Genomic DNA, 18,063 nt, shown 5'->3' with positions numbered 1-18,063 from the left:
CAAGTCCTCATCACATTGCATGCACAGCAAGCAACAATGACCCATGATCCCTCTGGGGATTAGACTGGAGTGCTCCACCAGATCTGTCCAGGCATCAGAATTGCATCTTTAGGATCCCTATATTGTGCTCCACAAATGCCTGGTCAGCACCATGATCCTAGTTGTATCTTCTCTCTGCAGGAGTCTGAGGCTGCAGCACAGGCATCATCAGCCACGTCTTTTGCAGGTACCCTTTGTCACCGAGGAGCCAGCCCTGGACCCTGTTTGGTGCCTCGAAGATGTCCGGGATCTGCAATCTACTCAAGACGTATGAGTCATGGACACTTCCTGGGTATCTGGTGCAAACCTGCATGATCAGTTTCTTGTGGTTGAAGACCAGCTTTAGATTGAGTGAGTGGTAGTGTTTCCAGTTTATGTTTTGCAGTAAAACAAAAACAGAAAATGCTGGGAAAACTGAGCAGGTCTAACAGCATCTGTGGAGAGAAAAACAGAGTTAACATTTCGAGTCTGTATGACTATTCTTCAGAGCTAAAGAAAAGTAAAAATGTGATGAAATTTATACTGTTTAAGAGGGGTGGAGCAGGTGAAACTGGATAGAAGGCCAGTGATAGATGGGGGCAAAGGAGAGATTGACAAAGATGTCACAGATAAAAGGACAAAGGGGGTGTTAATGGTAGTGGTAAGGGCTAAAGGAGGTGCTGATAGTGGCATTAAGGTAAGAAAGCAGAATGTGATAGTAGCAGAACAAGGGTAAGTACTCTGAAAAGAACAACATGAACAAGTGACAGATGGTCTTTGTGGGGTTGAGGTGAGGGGAGGGGACAGCTTTTTATCTTTTATGTACTGTAGTGCCTGTTGCCAAGGAGCTTTTATAGCCACATGAGTGCAGTCGATGGCACCCTGCACCTGTGGGAATCTGGCAATCTCAGCAAAGCCCAGTGCCCTGGCATCCTGGCTTGCTTGATCTCTGTTGAAGTTGACGTAATTGTGGACCTTGGAAAAAAGGGTGTCTGTGACCTCCTGAATGCATTTGTGTGTGGATACTTGTGAGATCCCACAGAGGCCCCCATTGGAGCCCTGAAAGCAGCCACTGGTGTATAAGTTCAGAGCAACCCTTACTTTCACAGCCACCAGTAATGCATGTCGTTGCAGTCCCCATGGCGCTAATTCCTGGACAGTATGGTAAATTTCAGATCCCTGGACATGTGGAGCCATCAGCAATAATGGTTCTCGCTCGCCTGCAGATAAGACATGCGAGTTCTGTAGACCCTTGGTCTTGCGAGCTGCCTACACACAACATCTCTGTGAGCCTTATCTTCTGCATCTGGAGAAGGCCCTGCTGGCCCTTGGTATTAAGGTCTTGCTGCTCCCTTTGGTGATCTAGGTGCCTCATCACAATCTTCAGCTTCTCTCCTGCCGGTAAGCTATAATGCAGGCAGCAATAAATCCAGCCTCCCATCTTCATGATAGCTTCATCTCTACAGTATCAATGAGAAAGCAACAAGTGTCAGCTTTAGTCTCCAAAAGTCCTCTTTCTGCCAATTACTTGTCAGTGAATGAGGGTTCAAGAGCTTCGTTTTCGCGTAGAGAGTGCTTGCCCCTGAAATGATGGCCAGAGCGGGGTGCATATCATGGTCCCCCCCACCAACATGATCGACTGCTATGACATTGCTTTGGCCAGGCGCTCAGTTGTGCTACTTTCAACCCAGGCGCTGGGAGCCTCATTCACAGCACTCCAATACTATACCCTTGGGAATAAAAATTAGGGTAAATGTTCATTCAGGAAATGAAATTATTTGATGTGTGTGCCTGAGGCTTCTCTTCAGTGAACCATCCAGCACCAACTTTCTAACAGGCTTCTGGAGCTTGTCCATTATGGTGTTCGTTATTACTTTGGGGAATTTTCATGCTGCGAACAAGGGGTTGAAACAAGGGGATTGATTAGTGCCACTTTGCGTGATTATTCTCACATGAATGGGCATCATTACTTTACTTTCCTGATTCCCTGCACTGTCATTGAAAGGTTTTTTTAATTCATTCACAGGATGTGGGCTACACTGGCTGGACCCGCATTTATTGCCCATCCCTAATTGCCCTTGAGAAGGTGGTGGTGAGCTGCCTTCTTGAACTGCTGCAGTCCATGTGGTGTAGGTACACCCACAGTGCTGTAAGGAGGGAGTTACAGGATTTTGACCCAGCGACAGTGAAGGAACGGCAATATATTTCCAAGTCAGGATAGTGAGTGACTTGGAGGGGAATTTCCAGGTGGCGGTGGTCCCATCTATCTCCAGTCCTTCTAGATGGTAGTGGCCGTGGGTTTGGAAGGTGCTGCCTAAGGCGCCTTGGTGAATTCCTGCAGTGCATCTTGTAGATGGTACACACTACTGCTACTGTGCGCCGGTGTAGAGTGAGAGAATGTTTGTGAATTGGATGCCAATCAAGCAGGCTGCTTTGCCCTGGATGGTTTCAGGCTTCTTGAGTTTTGTTGGAACTGCACTCTCATCCAGGCAAGTGGAGAGTATTCCGTCACACCCCTAACTTGTGCCTTGTACATGGTGGACAAGCTTTGCAAAGTGAGGAGGTGGGTTACTCGTCGCGGGATTCCTAGCCTCTGACCTGTTCTTGTAGCCACAGTACTTATATGGCTAGTCCAGTTCAGTTTCTGGTCAATGGTAATCCCCAGGATGTTGATAGTGGGGAATTCAGTGATGGTAATGCCATTGAACGTCAAGGGGCGATGGTTAGATTCTCTGTTGTTGGCGATGGCCGTTGCCTGGCACTTGTGTGGCATGAGTGTTACTTGCTCCTTGTCAGCCCAAGCCTGGATATTGTCCACGTCTTGCTGCATTTCGGTATGGACTACTTCAGTATCTGAGGAGTCGCGAATAGTGCCGGACATTGTGCAATCATCAGTGAACATCCCCACTTCTGACCTTATGATGGAAGGAAGGTCATTGATGAAGCAGCTGAAGATGGTCGGGCCGAGAACACTACCCTGATGAATTCCTGCAGTTATGTCCTGGAGTTGAGATGACTGACCTCCAACAACCACAACTATATTCCTTTGCACTAAGTATGATTCCAACCAGTGGAGAGTTTTCCCCTGATTCCCATTGACACCAGTTTTGCCAGGGCTCCTTGATGCCACACTCAATTAAATGCGGCCTTGATGTCAAGGGCAGTCACTCTCACCTCACCTCGAGAGTTCAGCTCTTCTGTCCATGTTTGAACCAAGGCTGAAATGGCGTCAGAGTAGCAAATGTAACCCCACTATTTAAAAAAGGAGGGAGAGAAAAAGCAGAGAATTTCAGACCATTTAGCCTAACATCAGTAGTGAGGAAAATGCTAGAGTCTATTACAAAAGACGAGGTAACAGAACACTTGGAAGGCATTAACGGGATTAGACAAAGTCAGCATGGGTTTATGAAAGGGAAATCATGCTTAACTAATCTACTGGAATTTTTTGAGGATGTAACTAGTAGAATAGATAAGGGAGAACTAGTGGGTGTGATGTATTTGGCTTTCAAGAAGGCTTTTGATAAGGCACCACATAAGAGGCTAGTGGGCAAAATTAAAGCACATGGGATTGGGGGTAATATACTGGCAAGGACTGAGAATTGGATGACAGATTGGAAACAGAGTGGGAATAAATGGGTCTTTTTCCGGGTGGCAGGTGGTGACTAGTGTGTACTGCAAGGGATCAGTGCTTGGGCCCCAGCTATTAACAATATATATAAATGACTTGGATGAGGAAACCAAATGCAATATTTCCAAGTTTGCTGATGATACAAAACTGGGCGGGGTTGTGAGGAGGATGCAAGAAGGCTTCAGGGTAATTTAGACAAGTTGTGTGTTTGGGTAAACACATGTCAGATGCATTATAACGTGGATACATGTGAAGTTATACACTTCGGTGTGAAAAACAGAAAGGCAGAGTATTATTTAAATGGTGATATATTGGGAAATGTGGATGTACAAAGGGATCTGGACATCCTTGTATACCAGTCAATGAAAGTAAACAGGCGGGTGCAGCAAGCAATAAGGAAGGCAAATGGTATGTTGGCCTTCATTGCAAGGGGATTTGAATTCAGAAGTAGGGATGTCTTACTGCAGTTATACAAGACCTTGGCGAGACCACACACCTAGAGTATTGCGTACAGTTTTGGTCTCCCTACCCTAAGAAAGGATATACTTGCCATAGAGGGAGGGCAGCGAAGGTTCACTAGGCTGATCACAGAATCACAAAGTGCAGAAGAGGCCCTTCGGCCCATCGAGTCTGCACCGAACAGGGGAGAGAGCTCATCCTGAATGAGACACAGCCAGAGTGAGTGTGGGTATTGGCAATTTGGTGCACAGTGGGAATTGAACTGGTAAGTCTTTCTCTTTAATTTCTCTTTAATTTTTGTAAGTTCAGTAGTCTAGTTAAAAGGTTGGTAAGATAGGGGTGGCATTCTGGGGAATGAAGCCGGACAGGTGGCTGAGGTGGTGGTGGGGGCGCATTTTAGTGACAATGACCACAACATGGTACAATTTAAGCTTGTTATGGACAAAGAAATAGACAAGTTGCAAAAAAATGTTTTGGATTGGGGGAGAGTGGATTTTAGTAAAATAAGGCAGGATCTGGCCAAGGTAGACTGGGAACAGCTACTTGTAGGGAAATCTACAGACGAGCAGTGGGAGGCATTCAAAAAGGAAATGGGGAGGGTACAGGCTCAACATGTTCCCTCTAGGGTGATAGGAAGGAGCAACAAGCCCAGAGAACCATGGATGACCAGAGATATTCAGGATACGATGAGAAGGAAAAAAGAGGCTTTTAGCAGGTACAAGGGGAGCAAATCAGCGGAGGCATTACTGGAGTACAGAAAGTGCAGGGTTGAGCTTAAGAAAGCAATTAGGAGAGCAAAGAGGGGATATGAGAAAGCTCTGGCTGGTAAAAGTAGGGAAAATCCCAAGATAATCTATAAGTATATCAATGGGAAGAGGATAACCAGGGAAAGAGTAGGGCCCATTAGGGACCAAGGGGGCAATCTATGGGTGGAGCCAGAGGACATCAGTAGAGTGTTGAATGAATACTTCACATCCATCTTCACCCAAGAGAATGAGGATGAGAAGGAATGGAACTCGGGGAGAGAGACTGCGAGGTTCTTGAGCAAATTGATATAGGGAGTGACAAGGTATTGGAGGTGTTGGCAGGCTTAAAAGTGGACAAATCTCCAGGTCCCGATGATATGTGTCCCAGACTGCTGAGGGCGGCAAGGGAGGAGATTGCAGGGGCCCTGACCCAAATTTTTAATTCCTCTCTGTCCATGGGGGAGGTGACAGAAGACTGGAGAACAGCAAATGTGGTTCCGCTATTTAAGAAGGGTTGTAGAGAGAAGCCAGGGAACTACAGGCCAGTGAGTCTCATGTCAGTGGTAGGGAAACTATTGGAGAAAATTCTGAAGGAGAGAATCTATCTCTACTTGGAGAGGCAAGGTTTGATCAGGGATAGTAAGCATGGCTTTGTCAGAGGGAGGTCATGCCTAACAAATTTGATTGTATTTTTTGAGGAGGTGACCTGGTGTGACGATGAGGGTAGTGCAGTTGATGCAGTTTATATGGATTTCAGCAAAGCCTTTGACAAGGTCCCACATGGGAGACTTATAAAGAAGGCAGATGCACATGGGATACAGGGTAATTTGCTAAGGTGGATTCAAAATTGGCTTAGTTGTAGGAGACAGAGGGTGATGACAGAAGGATGCTTTAGTGACTGGAAGCCAGTGTCCAATGGCATACCACAAGGATCTGTGCTGGGTCCCCTATTATTCGTCATTTATATAAATGACATAGATGACTATGTGGGGGGTAGGATTAGTAAGTTTGCGGATGACACAAAGATTGGCCGGGTGGTTAACAGTGAGGTTGAGTGTCTTGGGCTGCTGGAAGATATAGACTGGATGGTCGAATGGGCAGATAAGTGGCAGATGGAATTTAACCCTGAAAAGTGAGAGGCGATACACTTTGGAAGGAGTAATTTGACAAGGAAATATTCAATGAATGGCATGACACTAGGAAGTTCTGAGGAACAAAGGGATCTTGGCATGTGTGTCCATAGATCTTTGAAGGCAGAGGGGCATGTTAGTGGGGTGGTGAGAAAGACATATGGGACACTTGCCTTTATCAATCAAGGCATAGATTACAAAAGTAGGGAGGTCATGTTGGAGTTGTATAGAACCTTGGTGAGGCCACAGCTGGAGTACTGTGTGCAGTTCTGGTCACCGCATTATAGGAAGGATATGATTGCACTGGAGGGGGTGCAGAGGAGATTCACCAGGATGTTCAAAACAAAAACAGAATTACCTGGAAAAACTCAGCAGGTCTGGCAGCGTCGGTGGAGAAGAAATCAGTTAACGTTTCGAGTCCTCATGACCCTTCGGCAGAACTGAGTATAGTTAGGAGAAAGGTGAAATATAAGCTGGTCTAAGGTGGGGGGGGCGGGGGGAGAGAGAAGTTGAGGGTGGGGTGATTGTGGAGATAAGCAAGCAGTGATAGGAGCAGATAATCAAAAGATGTCACAGACAAAAGGATCAAAGAGGTGTTGAAGGTGGTGATATTATCTAAGAAAAGTGCTAATTAAGAATGGAAGGCAGGATACTCAAGGTACAGCTCTAGTGGGGGTGGGGTGGAAAGACTAACAAAGTTTTAGTTTTAGATTTAAAAATAATGGAAATAGGTGGGAAAAGAAGAATCTATATAAATTATTGAAAAAAAAGGGAGGGGGGAGAAACGGGGTGGGGATGGGGGGAGGGGGAGTTTAAGATCTAAAGTTGTTGAATTCAATATTCAGCCCGGAAGGCTGTAAAGTGCCTAGTCGGAAGATGAGGCACTGTTCCTCCAGTTTGCGTTGGGCTTCACTGGAACAATGCAGCAAGCCAAGGACAGACATGTGGGCAAGAGAACAGTGTGGAGTGTTAAAATGGCAAGCGACAGGGAGGTTTGGGTCTTTCTTGCGGACAGACCGCAGGTGTTCTGCAAAGCGGTCGCCCAGTTTGCGTTTGGTCTTTCCAATGTAGAGGAGACCGCATTGGGAGCAACGAATGCAGTAGACTAAGTTAGGGGAAATGCAAGTGAAATGCTGCTTCACTTGAAAGGAGTGTTTGGGCCCTTGGACGGTGAGGAGAGAGGAAGTGAAGGGGCAGGTGTTGCATCTTCTGCGTGGGCATGGGGAGGTGCCATAGGTGGGGGTTGAGGAGTAGGGGGTGATGGAGGAGTGGACCAGGGTGTCCCGGAGGGAACGATCCCTACGGAATGCAGCCAGGGTGGGTGAAGGGAAGATGTGTTTGGTGGTGGCATCATGCTGGAGTTGGCGGAAATGGCGGAGGATGATCCTTTGAATGCGGAGGCTGGTGGGGTGATAAGTGAGGACAAGGGGTACCCTATCATGTTTCTGGGAAGGAGGAGAAGGCGTGAGGGCGGATGCGCGGGATATGGGCCGGACACGGCTGAGGGCCCTGTCAACGACTGTGGGTGGAAAACCTCGGTTAAGGAAGAAGGAGGACATGTCAGAGGAGCTGTTTTTGAAGGTAGCATCATCAGAACAGATGCGACGGAGGCGAAGGAACTGAGAGAATGGGATGGAGTCCTTACAGGAAGCGGGGTGTGAGGAGCTGTAGTCGAGGTAGCTGTGGGAGTCGGTAGGCTTGTAATGGATATTGGTGGACAGTCTATCATCAGAAATTGAGACAGAGAGGTCAAGGAAGGGAAGAGAAGTGTCAGAGATGGACCATGTGAAAATGATGGAGGGGTGGAGATTGCAGGATGTTGCCTGGGATGAAACATTTAAGTTATGAAGAGAAGTTGGATAGACTTGGGTTATTTTCGTTGGAGCAGAGAAGACTGAGGGGCAACCTGATCGAGGTGTACAGGATTATGAGGGGCATGGACAGGGTGAATAGGGAGCAGCTGTTCCCCTTAGTGAAGGGTCAGACACAAGGGGACGTAAGTTCAAGGTGAGGGGCAGGAGGTTTAGGGGGGATGTGAGGAAAAACTTTTTTACCCAGAGGGTGGTGACGGTCTGGAATGCACTGCCTGGGAGGGTGGTGGAGGTAGGTTGCCTCACATCCTTTAAAAAGTATCTGGATGAGCACTTGGCATGTCATAACATTCAAGGCTATGAGCCTTGATACCGGGGATTGCAGAACTGCTGCATGAGGAGGGATTGGTTCAACTGGGCCTGTATTCACTAGAGTTTAGAAGAATGAGAGGGGATCTGATTGAAACGTAAAGAATTCTAACAGGGCTAGACAGACTGGATGCAGGGAGGATGTTTCCCCTGGCTGTGGAGCCTAGAACCAGGGGCCACAGTCTCAGGATATGGGGCAGGCCATTTAGGACTGAGATGAGGAAAAGTTTCTTCACTTAAAGGGTGGTCAACTTGTGGAATTCTCTACCACAGCAGGCTGTGGAGGCTGGGTCACAGAGTATATTCAAGAAAGAAATTGATAAATTTTTGGATATTAGGGGCATTACGGGGCATGGAGAGAAAGCAGGAAGAAGGCGTTGAGATAGAGGATCAGCATGATCATATTGAATGGCGGATCAGGCTTGAGGAGCTGAATGGCCTACTCCTGCTCCTAGTTTCTATGGGGTGAATTTTTCCTATGGCATGCAGGCTGTTCGGGAGGGGGCGTCGGTGGGCGTGGACCTGACTGCTGCCCGTGATCGGCTACGCACCGCTATTTTACGCGGGCGGTCCAATTAAGGCCCACCCAGCGTAATGCGTGGCCGGTAGCGCTACCTGTGCGGGCGGGGGGGAGGAGGAGGGAGTGTCAGTCGGGGCCTGCGCTCTTTCACGCATGTGTGCGAAAGAGCGCAGCAATCTCCCTGAGGCATGGAGCTGCCTAAGGGAGATTGAATGCATTATAAAAGTTTTTAATAAAGAAAGTTAAAGTTTATTTAAACATGTCCCATCATGTGAGTGTCACATGAGCTGGGACATGTTTGTGAAGTTTTGAAAATTTATTTAATTATTTTATAAATGCTTCAGGCAACCTTATCCCAGCCGGGTATGAGGTTTCCTGAAAAATGCGAAGACCGCTTGGGCTCTTCGTCTGTCCGCCAACCTTAAGGTTGGACGGGCAGCATTGTTAACAAGTTTAATTGCTTTGTTAATGGCATAAATAGGCTGTTGACAGTTTGGCGGGCGCGCAGCCGCCTCTGGTGCATGCCCGCCGAGCGACATATCAAAATGACGCGCGATGATGTCGAGCCTGCCCCCGCATGCCGACGGCAATATTCTGCTCTATGTGCCTATGTGACCTGAGTGGCCCTGGTGGAACCCAAACTGAGTGTCAGTGAGCAGGTTATTGCTAAGCAAGTGCCGCTTCATAGCACTGTTGGTGTCCCCTTCCATTACTTTACTGGTGATGGAGGGTAGACTGATGGGGCGGTAATTGGCCAGGTTGGATTTGTGCTTTTGTGTACTGGACATACCTGGGCAATTTTCCACATAGCCGGGTAGATGCCAGTGATGTAGCTGTACTGAAACAGCTTGGCTAGGGGCGCCACAAGTTCTGGAGCACAGGCCTTCAGTACTAATGTGCCTCAGTTGTGTGTCTTATTTTGGGAATGTGCTATTCAGTTGCGTGCCATTGTAATCAGCACCTCTCACACCCCCCAAACCCCCCAGTGCATGCACCTGCCCTTCAATCCGCCCGCAGAGCCCTCACCAGCATAGCTTCTGCTCATTTTAATTTTGCATTGCACCATCGCTGCAGATTGCAAGATGGTGGCGCAGGGCTCTCACTGCCAGACCTGCTTGAACCTTCCAACGTGAGTATGGAAACCCCTCCCATCGTCCCGGAAGAGCTTCAGGTTTCCAGTTTCCCTCCTTCACAGACCTCCCCATCCCTGTGGTGTTTCTGCATGTCCATTTGTTAGCCCCTGAACATTTTGAAGTGGATGTGTCTATGGCCCTTATGGACCTTACCCATCCCGAAGCCATTTACACTGTTCAACATATACCTCCCTCTGCACTCTTCCCCCAGTCATGTGTCTGAGTGAACCATCCCTACTCGTAACCTCCAATAAAGGCCTAGCCTTGCAGACCCTTCCCATGCCTTAGGACAGTTCTCCCTCCCACTCCCTAGTACAGGCCTAGCCCTGCAGCCCCTTCCCATGCCTTAGGCCAGTTCCCCCACTTCCGTAATACAGGCCTAGTCCTGCAGCTCCTTCCAATGCATCAGGCCAGTTCCCCCTCCCCTTCCCTAGCATAGGCCTAGCCCAACAGCCTCTTCCCATCCCTCAGGCCATTTCTCTCCCTTCCCCAGTGCAGCCCTAACCCTGCAGCTCATTAAAAAGCACCCCCGCCTTACTGGTCTGGCAGGTAGAGGCTTGCTGGTGACACCCTCCTGAAAGCGATGTGGTGCTGCCTCCGAAGCCTGGCACTGATTACTGTGAATGCTGCGTGATGCAAGATAGGCAAACTAACCTCGAAGTGGCGAGTGAAGTGCGGGTTGCCTGGTACATATTGCTTATATTGTGTTGTGAAACACATTGTTCTAATTGCATGCTGAGTACCCAGATGATCCAGCGTGGGGGAATGATTCCGGCGAGCAGGGCTTATAATGAGATGCAAGTGTATTCAAATCATGTACCCAATGTGCCGTGGTGGGAAATGCGGCCCACCATTGATGGGTAGAGCAGACGATCGCAAACTGGTTTCACAACACCATAGAACCAATTTTCGTTCTTTTCGCGATATTTTACACTCCTGCCTACCATAACGCCTGCCGCAAATGGGCGCAGAAAACCCCGGCCTATATCTTTAATGTAGGAGCTTATGTAAGCAGCACTCATGCACCTGATCTATCAAAGGTAGTTTATTTGTTCATAGAATATCTGATTCATAAGACAGTCAGTGTAGCCAGGAAGTGTCAAACCAGTAAATAAACAATTCAAGATTAGTTTAAACCTAAGGACAAAGGGAGTCACAGAATTTAGGAACATAACAACAGGAGTATGTCAGATGTATGTCTGGCTACACTCCTGTTATGTTGTTAATGATTTTTTGGTAATTTGCAATATCAATGCAAGGTTTTGCATTTGTGCTAGATATACATTTTCATGCAAGTGACAATTCGTTCTCTCCATATGAGAATTTTGAACATTTTACCTTGCTGTAATCAATGTTTTCATTACAGTTTCAATAAAGCGATTACAACCACAACCATATTCATATTTTACAGGCATATGCATTTAAATTGCATTGGTATTTGACCTTATCCCTGTAGTTTTCATATAAACTTTATTTTAAACCATTTTAAGCATGTTCATGTTTGTGTATATAAGAGGAAATAGTAAGTAATAATGGACAGGATGTTGGTGCCAAATGGAAGATTCTTAAAATATGGATACAGAGTACATTTAAACCAAGTTTAGTGCCCAGATTTTCACCATAACAGAGTGCCTCTCTGTCATGGTGCAAATCCCGAAAATGGCCAGAAATTCTAAGTCCTGTCCTCCAACGTGGCATGTTCCTTTTTTGCGGGGGTGGGAGCATAGTCAGGCTGGGCATGTGCGGTTTACGGAGGCAACTGGCCATTTAAATCACCAGCTGCCTTCACTGAAGCAGGATTTTGGTAGGCCAGAAGTGCGAAACCTGGAGTGTGCAGATTAGACCAGGTAAAAGGAGGTCTGAACTTGGTGGATTCATTTGAATACCCGGGAGAGGTAAGGTACCCCTTTGGATATGGTCCCAGAAGAGGTAAGGCATCTTTTGGGAGAGGTATGGCACCTTTTGGGAGAGGCAAGACACCTTTTCGGATTGCTAAAAGCGAACATGATTCCTGTAAAAAGTGCATAATCTCACTGGAACTGTCAAACTGTCAAAGGACTGTCCAGCTGTCAACAACTGTTAAAGGACTGTCCCGCTTTCAAAGAACTGTCAAAGCTGTGAAGGAACTGCCAAAGGATACTGGGTGAGTTGGTATTGGGGTGGTAAAGGGCAAGGGGTGGTGGGTGGGGGGCATGAGTTGGCATTATATTGGCATAGGGGCTACAAAGGGAAGGGGGAGAGGCCATGGGGGGTGGGTATAGGGGCATGAGTCCGCAGAGGGGCATGAGTCGGCATAGGCAGTCTGAGGGGCCATGGAGCTGGGTGGTGTCATGAGGTGGCATGGGGGTACGTGGAGCCATGGGGGCCTGAATGAGGGGCATGAGGTAACATAAGAAGGTACGGATGGGGCATAGGGAGCGTTTCGGGGGTGAGGGCTGGAGTCCTTTTTTGTGTTATTCTTTCCATTCAGTTCCACACCGTGCCAGACCACAGAGGCAAGCCTTCCGCCCAGCCCCCCACCGCATTCACTCCCGGGGCAACAGGCCCGACTTCCAATCCAGCCCTGCCCCCAGGACAAAAACCGGCCTGTGGGTGGCCATTTTTAAAGGTCAGGATTGTAGAGGCAGGAATTCGCCTGGCTCTGCACACCTGACCCAGAAGCGAAAATCTGGGCCACTGTTTGAATAAGATAACATCACAGCCATGTGTCATTTCTTGTTAGCTTATTTATGTCATTTTGTAATTATCTAACTTGATAGGACTCCTCCATTAGTCAACATCTATCTCTATAACTATTAATCTTAACTCATTCCTACCTGAGCACCGTGAAATACTACAGCACAGCAGGAGGCCGCTGAAGGGGCCTCAGCCAGCTCTTGAAAGCTATCCGATTAATCCAATTCCCCAACAAAAACAGAAAATGCTGGAAAAACTCAGCAGGTCAAACAGCGTCTGTGGAGAGAAAAACAGAGTTAACGTTTCGAGTCCATATGACTGCAGAGCCATACAGACTTGAAACATTAACTCTGTTTTCCTCTCCACAAATGCTGTTAGACCTGCTGAGTTTTTCCAGCATTTTCTATTTTTGTTTCAGATTTCCAGCATCCGCAGTATTTTGCTTTTAATCCAATTCCCCTCCTTGTTTCCTGTAGCCTTTGGGTTTTTTTTTCTTAAGTACATATCCACTTTCTTTTTGAAATTTACTGTTGAATCTGTTTTCACTGCTCTTTCAGGCATTACATTCAGAATCATAACTCACTGTGTAAAAGAAATTCTCCTCACCATCCCATTCTTGTTCATTTAGTGCCAATTATCTTAAACCTATGTCCAATGGTACTAACTCATGGAAAAACTTTCAAAACCCCTGAGATTTTGAACATTTCTATTAAATCTTTCCTAACATTCTTTGCTCTAAGGAGAATAATTCCAGCTTCTCGAATCTCTCCACATAACTGGATTTCCTCATCCATAGCACCATTCTAGTAAACCCCCTCGAAGGCCTTGACATTCTTCCCAATAAGTGGTTGCCCAGAATTGGACCCAATACCCCAGCTGAGACCTAACAACTGATTTATAAAGTTTGCTATTACTTCCTTGCCTTTGTACTCTGTCTATGTAGCCAAGGATGCTTTTTTAACAGCTTTAACAACTTATTCTCCAACCCTCAAAGATTTGTGTGTATGAAATACCAGCTCTTTGTTCTTTAACCCTTTTTAAAGTTGCATCATTTAATTTATACTGCTTCTCCTCATTTTTCCTCCACACTTCTCTGTATTGGATTTCATCCTGCCAATTGCCTGCCCATGTCACTAGTTTATGTCCTCCTGAAGTATGCTACCATCTTCCTGTTTACTACATTTCCAAGCTTTGTATCATCTTTACACATTGATATTTTTCCCTTTATACCCAAGTCCAGGTCACTAATATTAAAATCACTATAGCCGTTTGGTAGTACAGAACTTGAGTATTGCTGAAACAAAAGACATATCGCAGCTTTTCATCTTGCACTCATCAGGACACTTGTGTTGATTTTGCCACCTGATGAGTGCAAGATGAAAAGCTTCAACATGTCTCTTTTTTCAGAAAGAATCACTATATTGATAATGAAAAAGAGCATTGGTCATTACACCAATGCCTGGGGGCACAACTGTATACTTTTCTCCAGTATGTAAAACATCTGTTTGATGCTAATCTCTGCCGTCTGTCTCTCAGCTAATTTCTTATCCATGCTGCCACTGCCCCTTTTATCTCTTGGGCTTTACTTTTTCTAACAAGTATGTGATGTGAAACTTCAATCAAAAGCCTTTAGAGTTCTTTAGCTTTTTTCAGTAAAAGTTCTGCCAAAGCCATGCTGTTATTCATATCCAATTCTATTGTTCCTCTCAGAATATTATCACATAACACTACTATGGGAATTTTTTGAGAAACCCTAATAACTATTATACATGAAATATAGATGTTTCAGGAATTTTTAACTTTAAATTTATCTGGTATTCAAACCTTGGCAGAACCCTTCAAGTACTATGGCTGGGAGTTATCTGGTGCAGACCTAGATGAAGAAGATGAAGATGCTGATGCAATGGCAGAGGAAGCAGATGAGGAAGCAGGTGAAGAAGAGGAGGAGGAGGAAATGGAAGAAGAGGAAGAAGGAGTAAGTACACTCTAAAATTGCACATTTATTTTAATACCACTGTTGGAACCTTTCATATTTTTCATTGTGTAACTTGATGTATAAAACTTATATTTGGACACTTAATAAAGTCACATTGATTCATCAAGTCAGGGAACATCATGGGTGCGTGACTGTTTCCCACTCAGTGGGGCATCTGACCCCCCATTTGGGCCTTACATCAGGGTTCAGAAGCCCGCTGAAAAATCCTGCACAAAGTTTCAAGTAGGTGACTTTTCAGAACCATCTACAAGACACAAGTCATGAATGTAATGGAATACTCTCCACTTGCCTGGATGAATGCAGCACCCACAATACTCAAGAAGCTTGACACCCTCCGGACAAAACAGCCTGCTTGATTGTCCTCCATCCACTTCCTTAACCATTCATTCTCTCCATACCTGTACACGGTGACAGCCATGTGTACCATTTATATTAAAGATGCACTACAGCAACTCACCATGCCTCCTTCTTTCCAAACCTGCAACCTCTACCACCTAGAAGGACAAAGGCTGCAGACACATGGATTGCCATCATCTGTAAGTTTCCCTCCAAGCCACACTCCAACTGATTTAGAAATATGTCACAGTTCTTTCACTGTTGCTAGGTCAAAATCCTGGTACTCCCGCCCAAACAGCACTGTAGGTATATCTACACCACATGCCCTGTATTGATTCAAGAAGGCAGCTCAGCCCCCACCTTCTCAAGGACAGTTAGGAATGGGTCATAAATGCTGACCTTGCCAGTGATGCCCATGTTGCATGAACAAATTAAAAAGACAAGCTGCTGCTAAAACCCTTATCCATGCTTTGTTACATGCCTAACTAATCCAATGCTCTCCTGTCTGGCCTTCCATTATCACCCTCCACAAGGCTGAACTCCTCCAAAGCTCTGCTGCCTATACCCTAACATACAACAAGTCTTCTCCACCAATCACCCTGTGCTTTCTAACCTCAATCTCGGTTCTCAGTCCAGCACCATCTTAATTTTAAAATTCTCATCCTTATATTCAAATCCTTCCATGGCCTCACCCCTTCCTACTTCTGTGACCTCCTATAACCCTGTATGAACCTTGCGTTGCTTCATCTCTGGACGTTCATGCATTTCCCCACATTCTTTGCCCCACCATTGAAGACACTCACTGATCCACTCAGTGCCTCACAAATCTCCTCGCTTAGTCTCTTTCTATATTTTGAAATAAGTACTATCCAGCCCTGAAGATTTATTTATTTTTAGCCTTTTTAGCATGTCGCTGACATGCATTTCATTTATAAAAAATCTTGATGCTCCTTCTTTGGAAGAGGGTATTTTTATTCATAGATCTGGAATGCACTACCTGCACTGTGTTGGAGGCAGATTCAATTATGGCTTTCAAAAGACAAAATTGGATAATTATCTGAAGAGAAAAGATTTGCCAGGCTACAAAGAAAATACAGGGGAATAGGGCTAGGTGAGTTGCTCTGGCAAAGAGCCGGCGTGGACATGATGGGTCAAAATGGCCTCTTTCCACAATGTAACCATTCTGTAATACTATGTAATCATTCATAAGAATGAGAAGTGGGATGGAAGTGAAGTCAAATGCTGGGGAAAAGAAATATGCCTCTGAAACAGATTTTGGAAAATACAAAGGGCTGCAAATCTCTAGCCCTTCTGGCATACTTGCCATAAATCAGGTGGAAGTATGACAGAAAGGCTGGAAATTAGGTTGTGAATGTACAGTTTCTGCTGGGCCTTGTTTGGGGCAGAGCAAGGAACACTGAGGCTAAAAGTTTTAGGACAGAGATGAAGGGAATTTCTTTCTCTCAGATGGTTGTGCAACTTTGGAATTCTCTATCTCAAAAGGCGGTAGAGGCAAGGTCTTTGAATATTTTTAAGGTGGAGGTAGATAGATTCTTGTTAGACTAGGGAATCAAAGGTTATCGGGGGTAGATGCAAATGTGGAAACACAAACATATCAGCCATGATCTTATTGAATGGCAGAGCAGGCTCAAGGGCCAAATGCTCCTACTTCGTATGTTCCTCATGGCTGGTCTGGGAATGCCAGTTTGGTAATGAATAAAGTGGGGCTCATCTGGTCTTGTCCCCTGAGAATGTAAAAAAAAATGGTTGAGTCTTTTTGCACCCTGCCCCCCCCCCCACCCCTTCCCCGCTGCTCCCCCCACCCCCAACCTGATGTTTCTGGAATGAAACTGGCAATCCACTGGATTAGGGACCCTCCTTTTTTTGCATTTCTTTGACTCTCGAAGATTGATTGGATCGCCTCTCAAAGTGTTTAAAATAATAAAAGCATTCAATAGGGTAGATATAGATCAATTATTCTCACTGGGAATCCAGAATAAGGCGACATTATCTAAAATTTAGAGCCAGCATTCAAGAGTGAAATTTGGAAAGCATTTCTTAATGTGATCGGCAACCAGAGGTGACATGAGGAAACATTTTTGTTACACAGAAAGTTGTAATAATCCGGGCCTGAATCTTGCGCTTGTCGGGTGCGTGCAGTCGGCGGGCTCGGAAGTGGATGTGATATGCGCTTCCGGCCGCAATCCACCCCTGACCGCGATTTCATGCTGGCTGGCCAATTAACTGGCAGCCAGCGTGAAACGCGCGCTGAGAAAGACTCAGCACTGCTGGGGGTGCTGGAAGAGGGCGGGCGCCAAGAAAAGTGAGGCTGCAGGCGGGTGCTCCCTGAAGGCTGACAGTTGCTGTGGAGCTGCCTCAGGAAGCTGCAGTACTGTGAAAATAAAATGTGGTCAATAAACTGCTGCAAACTGTGTCAATGCTGCAAATTCAAACACCTGACACAGACTACATAACACCTCATCCCTCAAATGTCTTCTTTTATTTTATGTAACCCCAAACATTTTATCCCACCCTGAATGGAGTGTGTAGTGAAAACGTGAAGGCCACCTGGCCGATTAGCCCATGCGTCAACTGTAAAAGTAGACAGGCCACATGAAATCTCTGACAATCAGGTCCTTAATGGGCTTAATTTTTGGCGGGGATGCTTCCGATCCCTACACACACCCGCCGACTGTTACGTTGCACACGAGCGTGATGACGTCCGATGTCTTCTTGCGCAATTTCATGCGATTCCAGGTCAGGCGCATGCTGCATGTTCAGCATAAAATTCAGGCCTTGGAATGCATGTCTGAAAGTGTGGGGAAGCAGATTCAGTAGCCACATTCAAAGAGAACTGGATAAGAAGGGAACAAATACTACAGGCTATGGGGAAAGAGCAGGGGAGTGTGATTAATTGGATATCTCTATAAAAGAGCTGGCAAAGACAGTGGGTTGAATGGTCTTCTACTGCGCTGTGTCATTCTATGATTCTTCACCTAAAGGTAGTTGAAATCAGAATTACTGTACCTCTGCCAAGCCACCTCCCTCCACCCCACCCCACCCCGCCCCGACCCCAAAATGTTATGGATGCTCGTTGACTTGAAGCTTTCAAAACTGCTCTAATAGACAGATTTTTGTTATCAAGGGATATGAAGCAAAAGTAGGCAAATGGGTTGAGGTTTAAGACAGGTGAGTGGTCAACTTCTGTTTCTCTGGCCCAGATTTTAACTTCCCCTGCCTG

General features: G+C 46.1%; 1 protein-coding gene across 1 annotated transcript in view; it reads left to right on the top strand.

Annotated features, from left to right (window-relative positions):
* The window catches only part of ak9 (adenylate kinase 9), a 359,309-nt gene that overhangs the window by 172,018 nt on the left and 169,228 nt on the right, over positions 1–18,063 (top strand). The window contains exon 22 of the mRNA XM_078542572.1: positions 14,323–14,465. Coding sequence (XP_078398698.1) covers positions 14,323–14,465 — 143 coding nt within the window. The remainder of the gene's footprint in view (positions 1–14,322; positions 14,466–18,063) is intronic.

The sequence above is a fragment of the Cetorhinus maximus genome, chromosome 5 (genome assembly GCF_964194155.1).
Source record: "Cetorhinus maximus chromosome 5, sCetMax3.hap1.1, whole genome shotgun sequence".
Taxonomy (NCBI): Eukaryota; Metazoa; Chordata; class Chondrichthyes; order Lamniformes; family Cetorhinidae; genus Cetorhinus; species Cetorhinus maximus.
This window is presented reverse-complemented; position numbering and strand designations above follow the sequence as displayed.